Here is a 16,168-nt window from a genome sequence, read left to right on the forward strand (position 1 = left end):
CGATAAAAGATTTCTATTTCCACTTTAGTATTAATATTAGCTAGTTAATGGCTTCTGTACAGTAAATATTTTCTTAATAGCCTTTACAGAAGCAAAAAAACCTTGCTTTCAAAATACTCACGAAAGAATGATATGGTTCTAAAAATATGAGATGCTTTAATCGCTAACATACACCCTACATGCATGACAACAAAGAAAAAACAAATATGTGAGAAAACCCCAAATAAGTTTGCAGACTCTTACTCTGCCTATGTTGAAGAGAATGGGGAATAAGCGCCACTTGATTTTTAGCCCTATCTCGGGGTGACTGTTACTGATGACACTAGTCTCTGAGACCCATTAGACAAAGACATAGAACTGATTGATTTGAACTGCTGAGTAAGATGTAATGCTACACTATACTGTAATTAAATTGGACTGAAATAATGCTAAAACACTAGCAATATGTGTTCAATAAATCAAGTATTATGACTTTTTCCAGTTAACAAACCACCTATTTAGTATCAGAATTGACATGAAATCCTATACTTTAACCTCAAATATTGTCCAACCACTGCCCCAGTGATTATGTGGTACAGGGACCAGGTATGGTTAATGATTTTATGAAATGCAAGCAGCAACCACAAGCTGCTTTTATCCCAAGGTCTGTTTATATCTCCACAACTAGAATATCCCATGGTTACTTTCCCCTTACCTATGTGTGCTACCTAAAGCAGATTCTAGCTCTCTTGAAGACAATCTCACCTCTTCCGTCCTTCGGTTTGAGATGGTTATGGACTGCAGCTCTTTCTCAAGATGAAGGCACTTTAACCGCTCCTCTTTAAGCTGTAGATTCAGTTCATCGCCTTTTGCTATAAAGGCATCATAGCTGGCTTTCAAGTTCTTTTCATTCTATGAAAAGAAATAAAGGAAAATCCAGGAAAAACCAACAACAAAAAAAAACCCACAAAACATACTTACTCGAATGTTAAAACATTGCATATTCAACCCAAGGTCTCTTATGGCAGTATTTAATATATATACTCAATGTGGACAACAGGAGACACTCTTGAACTACATAACTGAAAACAACTTTCATTATGTATGGTCAGGAGAAGGTGCCATTCTTGTTGCTCTCAGGAACATTAAGCCCTTAGTTCAGTCATGATGAAAACAACCAAGAAATACATCTGTTCAGCAATTAAAAGATTTTGGTGTGGTTACAGTGGTTAGACATGCCGACCAAAACCACTGCAGTAGCAAGCAAAAATGAATGTTGATCTCAGTTGTGTTAATCACAGAGCTTGCCACAGGTCTGTTAACCCTTAACTGTAGATATATAATTGCTTCATAATCCTAATGCGCTCAGTTCTATTTCCCTGCTGGCACTAATTTAACAAGGGACTTATAATTTTCTTTTTTTTTTTTCCTTTTTTTTTTTTTTTTTTTACATTTTAATTTACTTCTATGGATTATATTAAGGCACATTTAACCAATTTTAATATTAAATGGAAGATGCTGATAAAACCTCTATTTCCAGAATATTAGTTAATATTACACTGCCTATGTTCCACAATGCTTTAATAAAGGTTCATTCACTAAGAATTTAAATGTAGATCACATCCAAAGTATGACTTGAAACAAAACAGCCCAAAAGCTAATCTCCTGTTTAATAAAATGATCATATGAAAATTTGTCATATATATGTATGAGTATAGATAATGTTTTATGATGTAGGCAGAAAAAAAGTTAGCTTCATTTTTCCCATACAATATTCCTACAAAGTGGTTAAACGGAGAAACTGAATGTGAATCCTTACAAGTTGTTTAGGCTCACATGCAGTGCGATCATCCTAGAAACAAACAAAACCCCCACCGAAAACCCAATCACTATCTTGATCTTCAGCCTTTCATATCTCATTTCTCAGGAAGAAAAATACCATGGCGAATAAATAATATTAGCAGTCAGCCTTATTTCAGAGAGATAATGAATTGTATTACTCATAAATTTGTAAGTCTTTTCCTAGTGCTCCTCTTGCTCTGTTCTATAGCTGTGAACTGTATTTCAATAACTTCAAAAAAATCACACCTTAAAAATCATTCTTTTATACTCTTTTCATTTCTCTCCAAATTTCTTTCCTGTCTCCTCAAAATCAGAATCCTTACTTTCTCTAGCCCTTCCAACTGTCCAAGTGAACTCATGTTTTCTCCCTCATCTCTCAGCTTCAATTTTTTCCTGAAGTTCTTTTCTCTTTCAAAAACTTGTTTCAACCCATGATATTTGAAGAAAAAAAAACCACAACCCCAAAACACTTTGCAAAGCTGCTTTCATATACCATTTCACCCTCATCTCCTTCCTTAATTTCCAAAACAGTCGAAAACAAATTCAATACTCGTATTTATTCTACCAAACCATCTCATTAAAGCACTAAAAATATCCTGAAAAATTCCCTTGCTTTAACTTTGTTCCAGTCCTTCCATATTTCTGTTACTCTCCTGACCATTTTGAACTAACCCTCCTCACTAAGGGAACCATGACTTCACCCTCATTATTGCTTTTAATTTTTTATTGCAAAATGCATTCTTTATCTGGATATTCTTCTATATCTGAGTGTTCCATCAGCAATTTTTTCCATTATGCCCAAACAGTTTTCTCTCCTGCTTTTCCTGGAGTATCCCAAGACTCAGGTCATGCCAACAACTGCAATAATGACTTTAGTATTTCTAGTCTGGACATTTTTATCTTCGGGCAACATGCCTTGATGTTGTTGTCAATTAGAAAGAACTCATTTAAAGAAAATGGATCTACACCTCCTAGAAATACTGCACAAATGAACATAAACTGCTCTGAAGCACAGTTGTGAAATTGTCGTACCAGCTGTTCACAAGAATTAACTCTGTAGTATTTAAAATTGTAGGAAACCTGCTAACCTGTGCAACTATTACAAATTATGAAATCCTGAATGTTCAGTCTGTAACTGAAGGAAACAAGTATACCTATGGCATCAAACATATAATCCAAACTCTTTCAGGGTACTTTGTTCTTCTAAACAGATTGTACAATTCCTTCATTTAACTGGCTACATTAAAATTCTTTACCAACAAAATGTCCTGTAAATGTTTGGTAGCAAGACCAACTTCAATATGATTAGATGGAGTAGGATTCTAGGCTCTCATTCTGTGATTTCACATTTTCGGTTGACTCAAATTCAAAGATGAACATAGAGGAATTATATGGGTTTCAATCGGTACAAGCTTAAAGCAAATGACAATGAGCGCAATAGGCACCAAAAAAAATCAACATAAAAATACTAAAAACCTGTTCTGTTTGGAAGTACATGCCCTCTAAATAAGAAATTTTGGATATTACAGTTATTCATGTTCAGTAGACAGATTTCAAAAAATTGGACAACCACTGGATCCGTTATCTTGTAAAAAAGAAAAAAAAAAAAAAGAGCAAACGTACTCATCCTGTTCAAAAATTCAGTTCTCATTGTGAATATTAGAAACAACATCTTCAAACACCACTTTGAATCCTAGGCATGTGTTCCTATTCAGCTTCTGCCAAGAAAGCGCATAACTACTTGATGTTTGCTGTAAATTACCAAAAAGTCGCATATGATTTAAAATGGAACAGCTTAGTTACTGCTTTCTATTTAAGAACACAAAAAGCCACATGAAACCTGTCTCCCCTGGAATTTTCATTCTACATAGCTCACCCCGTGAAAAATTAAATCTGAGCTAATAACAGAAGTGCTGCCCTGGCAAAGAAGATACATATATCACACCGAAGTGGGGAGGGAATCAAAGCAAAACATAGAAACAGAAAAACAAGGGAAAAAGGAACAAAACAATAATCTAATGGCACAAATGTTATTTAGCATGCTACAGTAACAAGAAGCAGGCAGCAGTTAAGAGTTTACAAGTATATTTAAGTGCTTTCACCTCAGAAGCCTGAGATACTTTAGAAAGCTCCACTGTACACAAGATTCCTACTCACAAGATTTTCCCATTTCCAAGTCATTATTATACTACCTCTGCCGGTATGCACATGAAGTTCTCCAAAAACATATGAGAAGAAGCAGAAAAATGCTGTATAACTAAAGCCTACCTGGAGTCTACCATGCAATTGCATGTGCTGGTGACATTTTCATAAAACTGTTCTTTTTAGAAAGAAAATGCATTACTTACAGTAGCCCTCAAATAATTTCCATGAATTTACAAGCACAATTTATTTAATCCCTAACATCAAAACTCTCATCAGTCAAACCTCTCCAACTTTATCAAAGACTGATGAAGTGATGGGGGTCTGGTACCCCTTCTTTTGTAAATCAGTACATGTAAATCAAAGCATTCTCTTTAAATGACCAGGAATCTCTTTTGATAGCCAGACAACTCAGTTCATTCTCCACAGTCTGCCTGGGATAGCTTTGCAGAAAAGCACCTTTAAGACCTGTTAGACCCTTCTGCAAGAAATAGGAAAATTAAAATTTATTACTAAAAAATCTCTAAACATTTGGAGTAGTTTGGGTGCTATGAATTATGTGGTTCATTTTCACGTACATAGTACTGACTCAGAATCAAGAACTCTGTATATTTATTTTCCATTTATGCATGCCTATATGACGAGAGTAAAGGAATGTCAGTGACCAAATTGCAATTACCTCTTGAAGCTGAAGAAGTTTTCCTTCTGCTGCTGAAAGAGCATTGCTTTTCTCAACCAGCTGTTTACGGATCTTGATCATTTCCACATTGTCCCGAATGTTTAGCCTTCAAAATTGTATTAAAAAGAAATTGAGCTTAAAGATACAAAATAAATTATCTAATTGTTTTTGTTTTGATAGGTTGAAATCCTTTGCAAATCACAACACATATGAGAGAAGATTAGTGTGTAATACCCCAATTAATTTCTTCTTCTGTAATCCACATTACAGAATTTAGGTAAATAAACATTCTACCACATAATGACAGAGCTTGAGTTAATATATATCTACATCATTGGTCATTGTATCAAACTATATGACAGGAAAATAATCTTATGCCTAAAGAGATTATTTGTTTTACATTCACTTGTTTTTCCACCTTCCAAAGTACTTGTTGCTAGCAGATTATCATTATATGCCAGTAGATTACCAGTTGAGTTTAAACCTATCAAATACTGCTATGAAAAAGCGACAGTAATTTATACTATAAAAACTCAAGGTTGGCACTCAACAAGCTGCAGGTGTGTCTGAACTACATGAAAATCACTGAATGTCCATGTAGCTGTTTTATACTGTTACAATTCCAAGATTAATTTGAGGAAGTACTGTTTAACAGAAAGGATGTTTAAAATAATTCAAAATTTAAATAAATATTTATTTAGATGTCTTCCCTTACTTCAGTGGAAACTACACCCCATTGTTTTCACAGCTTCTTCAAGTCTGGGAAGAGAAACCAATTCTGATTTGTATTAATATAAAATATGATGAAATCAGAATAAATCTTGAGCATTTGAAAAGGTAATTTCTGTTCCAATATTTACCTATTTTAGACATATTGGACAAATTGTCACAATGCCATGTTGGAGCAAGAAAATGAACTACAAAGCTTACACATCTGTAAACCAGCTGCGTATGTGAAATACTTTCCTTTTATTCTGTAAAATATCTAATCCTATTGTGTTTTGGCATTGCCCACTTAATTGTCCTTACACAGAAGATAAACACACTCACTAACCTGAGATCTTCCCCAAGAAACAGACCTAATGCAACACTAAATATCATGTGTCTAAAACATGTTATCTAAGTAAATTAAAGTTGTGGTGAGAATAGACACCAGCACTGTCTCATGCTAGCTATCTAAAAGCTAATGTAGTGGTACATTTTTATTAATCTTGTTCCACACATCAAACAAAAGGCTCTCATGCCTTCAAAGCTCTTTCCTTCCCCCCTCCCCCTCCCTTTCTTTTTTAAGCAGGGGGCTTTTTTTTTTTTTCCTCTTTTTAGTAGAGAAAGGAGCAGATGATAGTGAAATTTATGACGTACAGATGTAAACCCCATGGCTTCTGACAATCAACATTAACTATTTTTTCAACAGTGAATGAAAGCATTTGATTTAAACAGGTTTGGGGTACTGATATCATGAAACAAATTATTCAAATTCAGAAGTGAAAAATTACTTTTTATTGGGATCATTTAAATTCTGACAATTATAGGAGTATTTCAAGAAGTTTCTAGCTACAGAAAACGTGCAATTAATTTCTTATTAGTGCACTGCATCGATTACAGTCTCAGCTCTCATTGCAGGCTACAGCAACAACTATTTTTCTACAGAAATTTTACAATACGTTATTTATTTATTTAAACAAAATATGTCTAAAAATATCCAATGCATCTAGCTACATGACAAAGTACTTGCTGTTGAAGAAAAAAATCGTTTCAGATTTTGTGGGCAAGGAAAAGTTATTTGAGGAAGATTCTGCTGAGAAGATTAACTTTTCTATAAATGAAGTCACAAACCAGTGGAATAGAATAGAAATTGATTATCTACACAGCTTTCTCCCTCCCAGGTCATTGATTCATTCTGCTCCTAGCACATTTGCCCAGCTGTTCTGGTATAACTTAAAAATAGGGATTATATACAGATCTGATATAAAAGTCAATGTTACCTTTATTCTGCTCAAAGAGTAACAAAATAACATATAATAAAGATGGACTAAGCACATTCATTATTTTCTCTGTTGCCAAAAAAGCCAAAAATTCTGCCACAGAGTCTGAAAACACAGAGGTAGGCCTGGAGCAGAAGTTAAAAAAGGAACCAATAACGCTTTTGAGGAAGTAACATGAATTAATGGCCATACTGATTTAGATCTAGCACACCTTCGACCCCAAGTGCAGAAATAAGGAACATGAACTCTATCCTTCCACTCTAAACCTCATCTTAAAATTCAGTTAAAAAGTTTGAAATTGGAAATTAAGTTAGGAGAAAGTGACTCATTAAAAAGCTAAGAATTATGTTTCGGGTTAATGTCTGAAGTATACCAAAGAGACAGGCTCTTTTCCAGACCTCTTATCATTTGGATTAAAAGCATATAGACTAGGATTCCAGTAACATGCTGGGGACCAGCTGCGTGGGAATGGGCGACTGATAGCAACCTAAACCAGAAAGAAATGATTAAAGAAAGGCTCTTGACCTGCACTGTACAAATTTATGCAGTAAATCCCAGATGGCTAAGATAATAAAATTGAGGTCTAATTAAACCACATCCCTTGCATCTTGTCTTTGCTTCTATACGAGCAGGACATGGATACAATACCGAGACTGCTCTTAAAAGAGTCCTGTAATTGCATCAGCTGGAGCAGTGACTCATACACTTTCCCCATTTACCTTCAGAACAAGAAAAACAAGCAAGTATAAAAATATCACCATACCACTTCTCAGGATCACTAACCCTCTGTCTTGAAAAATAAAAGTTTTCAGTATAACAATTTGCAATCACCAATGCATCAGTGGTCAAGATAAATACACAGACTCCCAAGCAGAGAAGTAAAGAACAGAACATCAATGTGCAGTGCTCCTCTCATTCTATGATGCTTAGGAACTATGAACAGAATTGTGTGTTGATATACATTCTGTTCTTTCCTTTACCTCCTGTTTCGTACAAGAAGTCAAATATAAAGGGGTAAAAAGCCCAACAATACTCACCTTCTAGCAGCACCTTTATGCTGTAATACATAGTATACTTGCAAAAAACCCAAAATATTAATGTTGCATCAATAGCTTTAACATTGAAATTCTGATTTTTTTAAAATACCAATATAAAATTCTGTATTTGTTTGCCTGGCTGAAGAGCTAGAAATGAAAAAAGTCATGATCTTTAGGTAAACTGGTTAGATATGAAAAATCAGATAGGAAGATGCAAATATAAGGGGTTTTTCATATGACATGTCTATTTATTAGAGATGATTTAGCAAATTCATATACATGCTGTAGTATCTCAAAACCCTTTAGATAATGTGCTGTGATTAACATGTTCCACATTTTAATCTAAGTCCACAATGCTAACACAGAAGTCCAAAGTTTGTCTGATACGATACTCGTGTCCAAAAATCCACACACTTAATAGGTCTGATTCCAAAGTTATGTTGCAGCAGAAAATGCCAAAAGAATTAAAAACTGACTAGCAGGTAGGTTTTTCACTTAAAAAACCTCAACCACACAAGATAAAAACACGCGCAAACATGCAAATACCAAACACCTGTTTCACAAATGCATTTTGGGTAGATTTGACAATGTTTTTGGGAAAGTACTATGAGCTATTAAGACATCTGAAGCTAGCTGCTTGCAAAATGTGATTGTTTAGACATAATGTTTTAACTTGTGCACTGGTCATCATAGAACTTAAATCATGAGGTTATTACAGTTTTGGCCATCTTTAATTTAAAAACAGACAAGCCAAATGCAGTTAAATTTTGTAAGAAACGTTAAGAAAATATGTTCAATCTAACAAGCCACACATCAAGTTTCTCCTTTAAGTAAGAACTAAATCAGAATTATGTATTCTTTAAATAATCCCCAAACAACCTCTAATGGAATATTGAAAAAAACATTAATTGCAGCCATGTTAGAATAATCACCTCGAGGAGTACACTGCATATGAACTCAGCTCTGTTATGTACCTCTTGTGTTGTTACACAGAAATTGCAGTGAAGCTGCAAAGGCTGCTTTAAAATTTTACTGTATTTCTTGTGGGTAGAGGACTCAAGATAACTACTATCTCCCTCCCTTACTGCTGGTGGATGGACAATTATTAACTGTGGCTGCCTAATTGTTTGGGAACTACAGTTATTTCAATTACAAGAATTTACGAGAATTTCTTAAATCATATAGAAGAATAAAGAATATTTTCCTAAATGTTGTAAGTAACCTGATTTTGTTAACACCAGGCTGAGATCAAATGGTGCTACAGCATGAAATAGGTGGAAACACATACGTCTTTTTGTCAACATACAATCCCTAAAGAATTTTAACAGATGAACTGTCTTTAAATAGTAACATATCTAGATGACAGCAAAGTGTATTATCACAAAACACAAGATAAAGTTGAAAATTATACCAGAATTCAAAGACATAAGCTACAAAGACAAAATCAGATCGCCTCATCAGTCAACCAAATTGCCATTTTTTCCTCCAGCATTTTACTATTGACAGTTTCTTCCCTGCTGAGGGAAAGAAGATTAAAAATTAGAATTACGTAGCATGTATAAGTCTATTTGTGTAATAAAACAGCTAATACAGACTGTTCTAGACAGCAGTTGCAAGACTTTCAAGAAAGCAAGCTAATGAAAATCTCCTAAAGATAATATGTATAGGTACCTACGTTTGCAGTTAAACCTGGAGACAATAGCATCCCTCTAAGTTCTGGCTCTGATTCTTTCAGCATGAAAAAAACCCTTGAAAAACATGGCGAAAAGAAGTCTTCCATAAAGTATTCCAGTAGCAAAATTACAGAATGCATACTGTTCTAAAGATGCGCTAGTGGAAAACTTTCAGTTTCTTTCCCAGTGTGTTCAGCAAAACACAGTAACTCTTAAAGACTTACTTAACCTATCTTTTACAAGGTTTCAAACAAGAAGAGGACTGTAATGTAAATACTTCCAGAAATTCAAATATTAATTCAAAGATAGTAACTTAGGCCAAGTGTCATGGATTGCATACAGGCAATTTGAGAAACATAAACAAATAAGGATCTGCACTACTTTTTGTTGCCTGACTGTAAGTATTTTTTTTTTAGCTGAATTTGAAGTACATCTTTACTTTAAAAGTCCTTAAAAATTTCTCAGAAATATGGGACTTGATATTAAATTTAGACGTTCGGTTTCTGTCTGCTGTACTTAAAGAACAGTGTTTATCTACTGAAGAATGAAGCACAGTTCTTTGAGATTTGCATTAGATTATTTTCAAAGAACGAAAAAACTTTTAAATACTTTCTGAATTCACTGTAGGCACAGACTGAGAAATTATTCATAATAACAACTTCTTTAACCTATTTAAACTATTTAAAGGAAATTCTGAATAGGGGAGACTTATGACTTTGTGAATAATTTACTAGCAAACATTGTATTATTTATGTGGTGCCACTGATGCACAGAAGAATGCTTACACATACTAACGGGGTCCCTCTCTTGAAAGACAGTTAAAGAACTGACCAGGTTATTTCTTATCCAAGTAGAACTTCCACTGAAATCGAATGAGTAAGGAATGGAGGATCATACCGTATTAGATTCTCCATAGAATCACAAGTAACAGGCTGAAATTGAAACACTCAAAAGAGAGAAAATATACGCAATGTTGCACGATTTTGCATATCTTTTTGCAAAAGTGGGAGAGAAGACATTAAAACAATTGAGGCTTTATTGTGAAACTGATTCCACAAGCATGATTGTCTGTCTCTGTTTCACTGCATAGCCATATCATATTCCTTCCAAAATTTTCTAATCTACCCTTACTGGGCCTTTATGTTTCTACTATTTGTACACTCCAAATTATCAATGAGTATTAATGAACATTAAATTACTCACCAGGAACAAATATTTAAAATTTTTAAGAATATATTGAAGACGGAATAGATGATTAAAATTTACTGGGTTGAACTTCTATTGAATCTGAATCAGCTAGAAATGAATTCTCTAAAATGGTAATGACGAACTTCTTTGCTTATTTATGAAAATACTTCATAACGTATTATCATAACAATCTCCTTGATTAGAATTATCCATGGCTATCTGGTAAACCATTTCATTACTTAGTTTCACCAAAGGGGGGGTTAAAAATGAATAAAGCACATATTTCCTAGCAGAACAAGAAATTTTCACAGCCATGCATAAACATTATGACATAGGTCTTCTAATGCTTCCACCATTTGCCATTTTTCACAATACCTTTGGCTTGCTGTTTCTTGCTCTTTCAGCCGTAGGATGGATTCTTCAATTTCCCTTTCTTTCCTTCTTAGCTCACTCACAAGTATCTCTCTGCCACGCTCTAGTCCCTCAATGCGTTCCTTTTGGGACTCAATCACAGTCTCCCTGCAAGTACAAGCATCGTATATTCCAAACCAAGCGCAGTATTTAATGAAAGAAAAAAATAAAATGAGTAGTCAAGAAAGCAAAAAGTTTAAAAGCGTGCAGCAAAATTAGTACTTTTTTTACCAACAGAGGCTTAAGAGTTCAACTTATTATGAAAATAATTAGAGGTCACATCACAAAAAGATGTGAACAGTACAATAAATACAGAAAGGAATAAAAAACTTTTATCAAAAAACTCTTAAAATAAATGCTTATGTGGACTGAATAATATTAAGTGGAATCTAGCTAAAAACATAATTCATGTTTCTTATACTCTATATTAAACATATCTCCCTCCTAATCCTTTAGTGCCAAGTATTTTCTGAAAAGGAAAACACTATTACTAGCTATCAAAAGAACACGAAATCTTCAAAATCTTCAACAGATGGAGCAGTGAAAGTAATTTTTAAATTTTTATTCTGAGTTAAGTAACTTTACCCCCCCACCAAAAAAAATACTAAATAAGACTATATGTCTGTAATAGTGAAATTTATCCAGTAAATACACCTAAAAAAAGGAAATCAGAGAAAGACAGAGATTAGAGTCTGAATTTTTTAACAGGCCACAAGTTTGACTTTCTTGAGAAGTCAATCTCAGTTATCTCCCAATACTATTGTTTTAAATAAAAATAAGTAACATCTACAATTTTTTCCACTCTAAAGCTTTTGATGCATAAGATACAATTCTTCATTACCTTGTATAAACATCACAGACTTCAAAGGACCTTGACTTTTTTGGCCATGTGTTTGCTTTTGCACCTGTGTCCACCATTCTGAGCAGGTATGGTTATTTTTGGCACATTTGTGAGAACTGAAATCTCTGAAAAAAATGCTATTTGATTTTTTCCTGCATTGTAACAATATATTTGATCAGTCTTAGGAAAAATCTATTGTGAACACGGAGATTCATGGCAGTATTAATGAATAGTTCTTATTTTCCAAATCCAGAGAAGTGACAGCTGTAAGGAGTAATAGCCCTTTCTAGGCCCATCACTATTAAATCACTAAGCTTTTTTTAAAAAAAAAAATCATGTAACTGTTCAGCAAAGATTAAATTCACACTGGATACTAGCAAGAGTTCTATTTAAAAATTGTTAAAGAATTTTAAGTAAATTATTAAAATAATTGCTAAGTATATTTCTGTAAAATTATTTCCTATGATCCAACTAAATCTTTGTGTCTACAAAAATTTATGTACAAAACACACAATTACACAGTAATTCATGGATTTGTGTACTTAGCTTCCCCACTTACTGAAAATTCAGCATTTATGGATGTTGTAGTAAACCTAATTCAGGTAAATCATTATAGAAAGAAACACACATACTGAAAGCAGCCTTTAGAATACCAGATGTCTAAAAATCATAGTAAGTTCTGATATATTTTGGACAAGAAAAATACTCTGATCAGATCTCAGTTATCTTTAAATTAGATATTAACTACCTCTTCGCCACCCTGTAACATGTAGTTACATTGTTGACATTAAGGATGTCATCAAGAGATTCCTGAGCTTCCATTTCACTTAAAATGTGCAACTGGACTACAAACCAACTTTCAAAATGTCAAAGTGAATCAAAATCATTTTACATTCCTATCCCATAGTGCGCTTTTCTTTAACTTGGCCGCAAAATCTGACCACCTCTAGAAACTGAGCTTAAATGATCAGTGTAACACATTCAACAGTTACCAATTGCTTGGGTTACCCCACACAGCTTAGGAGTCATGTTGGTACCAATTTGTAGCTAAGGTTGCCCTTGCTTTTGTCAGTTTTGTCCAGTAGTAAGCCAGGCAACATTGCACCCTAGCAAAAAAGAGGGGCTCACCACTGAAGATCAATTTTAACTTCCAGCCAAATTCTATGTACCTGCATTCTGCATTCTAAATCTTTAATCCTATGTTTTCCTTACCACAAAACACTTCTGTATTGTTACCAGTGTTACTGTTGTCAGATTCAACAACTTCACTTTATTTTCTGAAGTAAAAACTTCTGAAAAATATTTTTTTTCCTTCAAGAAAACCACAAGTATTAACAGTTATAATGACAAAAATTAAGAAAACCATACAAATGTCTTATTTCAGCCCTCGAAGCCTCAAGCTGACTCGGTCCATATTCTGGGAGCCCAAGGTTAGGTGATCTCACTTCTAAATCTTGAAATCTCATTCCTAAAAACAAAATTAATCTTTATAAATTTTTGTCACGCTGAATAAAAAAAGAATTTAACAAAACAACAATTTCTACACAGTACAAACACTTACAACCTGTATATAGATGCCATAAGAAGAAGAATTTTCACAACAAATTCAAGTTGAAAGAGATAATCAGCGTCTACAACATAGCTGTTGTGAAATTTCAGCTATGCGTGATACAGCATGCACTGGCAAGTAGTGTTAAAAACATGTCTTGAAAGGTTTTTCTTAGAAGATTTTACTTCTAGAGACAGAAGAAAGATGTTGTCATCAAAGAACAACAATATCAATGTTATTAAATAGGAACATTTGTCGTAACTTTTTCTCTGATAGCACTTTCTTTACAAAATCACAAGTGTCATTCACCTAGACAAGTAACTAAAGGACCATTTTTATCAGCATTGCAAATAATTTCCTTATGTTCTTTGGAAGCATACTGAGTCCCTGATGAAGAAGGAAAGTGAGAAATTACTTAAAGAAGATATATTAAGTCAGGAGCAAAAGCAATGGTTTCTCCAGATCTCTTTCTGCTACTTGTCTTTCTTCAGTAAGTTTAGAGTGGGGACCAAACTATGCATTATGTTTCAAACACAGCATTAATGCTGCCATCCCTCAGTTCCCTAAAGTCATGTAGATTCAAAGTACAATGATACCAGCAGGTTCACAAAACTATCTAAAAAAATAATTTCCTACATTGCATTTGTGCTGAGTTAACTTTATTTATTTATTTATATATTTAGATTTTTGATCTTGATGTACTATTTTAAGGCACTGGTAACTGCTATATACATACGTGTGTATTTATATGCCTAAGTATATGTATTTTGGTTTTTTTGGTTAATCCACATTTATCTTAGCTGGTTGTATTTAATAAAGAAAGTTATGAGAGAAACCAGTGAGTGTGTAATGAACATTCATACCTGACCACATCTTTCAGATTGACTTGCTATAGTATTTCTAAATCAGTTAAACACAAAACAGATACAGTAAGGGGGATTTATTATTTGTGGACTCTTCTTGCCTCTCCATACCCTAGAGACAGCTACACCTTCCTGAATTTATGCAGACATTTTATGTTTCGATAATTCCTCTGAATAGTTTCTGATCTGCACTAAAAATATTTTGAGATTCAACCTTATAGATTCACAGAGGACTCTAAGAGTCCAACAATCTTTAAAGACAGGAAGCACGTAAACCTAGCAGTCTCATGTTTGGCATCATCATTAATCAAAAGGGCCCGTCTAAAACATGAAAATTGTTTCTGTTTTCATATACCTCAAATACATTTGGTTACATAATCAATGTAACCAAAATAAAGACCAGTGGGAGGGTGATATGGAGAAAAAAAAACACAATATAATTATGGATCAGGCCATCTGCCTGATTCATAGCTTGTAGAAGTCAAGACAATTGTGCTGACTCAATTTTGAATCAGGGCCATAGAAGTCTTGTTTTTTTTGATTATCTGTACATTGTTTAAGATAACTGAGTACAGCTACTTTTACAAATGTTCATATCAAAATAGGAAGGTTTTGAAGTGTAATTTCCAACTGTACCTACTATAAATAAAGGACTGAGAGTGAGACTGCCTTAAGCAGCAAGACTTGACAGCAAAAAGTATCATTATAAATGGCTGCATTGTGGTATTTTGCTTTTAAAAGTCCACACATGTAATAGATTTTTCAAGTCTGCAGTGTTGTGCACACATGCATCAAGAGACGAGAACAAACCTAGAAATTAAAAAAAGAAAAACATGTGCAAACAAACTACAGATGTAAAACTTTGTTATAACATGATAACACTGAAGTTTTCCTATACTTTTTTATAAGCCTTGAACACATAGAGAAGTTATATTAAAAAAGTCTCATGATTTGACTGTTAGAAAGCTTGCCTGATAACTAGTTTAGTTTCAAATCTGTCCATTTACCCCTGCCACTGTGGATTCTAAAAATGGCAAACAAGTTATCATGACTACTATAAATAAATACAAGAAAAAGTGGAAAGAACAATCTTTCTACCTACAGGTACTATAGCCCACTGGTGAACAGGGACCAGTATGTACTTTCTACTATGATGCTCTAACTTGTGGTACCTATGTAAACCGCTTTTACTAAATGCAAATTATACCTTTCTTTGTGTGCTCCGGCATGCCAGCGGCCTCACTCACTTTTTTGAGCCCAGTGTTAATACGAGATTGAACATAGCTGTATGGATAAGGTCTATGGCCTTGAATCTGGAGCTGCTGTTTAGCTGAAATGAGTTTGCTGCGGAGGCTCTCGTTTTGTTTCTCAAGCTCACGAACTCTCTCTTGCAAATCCTCAATCATTTCTTCCAGCTCCACAGCCTGGCCCAGCCGCTTGGGGCCGCCACCAACCTGTTCAGACCTTTTTTTATCATTAACAAGCCGTATTAACTTGGTGGCCATTCTGGGAAAAATAATAAAACAAGATGAAAAAGAATGTGAAAAGTCAGCACAAAAAGCACTCTGTTGAAAGGAACATAATCACTGTGAAGACTTCAGCATAGAACCTGAATAATAAATTTCAGGTTTTGATATAACTATTACTGCCTGTGAAGAACTCTTTGAAGATAATTGAAACCACTGTGCAGCAATCTGCTTTATAGCACTGACAAATAACAGTTTCCTAAGGCTTATCATTTAAGGTTAGTAAAGGGAGGACACATATTTACTCCATATGCTGCTTAAATGTAATTTTTAACGCATGACCTTATATAGGAACCTCTGCATGCTGTTAAGCAAGTTACAGATTTGGGATGTGGCAGGGCAAACTATAAAAGCTACAATTCCACAAAACATCCAACTATTGAAAGAACACTAATAATATGCAACATTCCAATGATATATCATTTCTGGATTTTGGGGATTTAAAAATATATT

The 16,168-nt window shown here is 34.1% G+C and overlaps 1 protein-coding gene across 5 annotated transcripts in view; it reads right to left on the reverse strand.

Annotated features, from left to right (window-relative positions):
• The window catches only part of RPGRIP1L (RPGRIP1 like), an 80,637-nt gene that overhangs the window by 55,837 nt on the left and 8,632 nt on the right, over nucleotides 1-16,168 (reverse strand). For 4 of the 5 annotated variants that reach the window (XM_065664122.1, XM_065664123.1, XM_065664124.1 and 1 more), the window contains exons 4-8: nucleotides 15,397-15,695; nucleotides 13,146-13,245; nucleotides 10,901-11,044; nucleotides 4,643-4,748; nucleotides 745-891 (exon numbers count right to left, since the gene is read on the reverse strand). In XM_065664122.1, coding sequence (XP_065520194.1) covers nucleotides 745-891; nucleotides 4,643-4,748; nucleotides 10,901-11,044; nucleotides 13,146-13,245; nucleotides 15,397-15,695 — 796 coding nt within the window. The remainder of the gene's footprint in view (nucleotides 1-744; nucleotides 892-4,642; nucleotides 4,749-10,900; nucleotides 11,045-13,145; nucleotides 13,246-15,396; nucleotides 15,696-16,168) is intronic. The other variant, XM_065664125.1, reaches the window with a different exon arrangement.

This window comes from Lathamus discolor, chromosome Z (genome assembly GCF_037157495.1).
Source record: "Lathamus discolor isolate bLatDis1 chromosome Z, bLatDis1.hap1, whole genome shotgun sequence".
Lineage (NCBI taxonomy): Eukaryota > Metazoa > Chordata > Aves > Psittaciformes > Psittacidae > Lathamus > Lathamus discolor.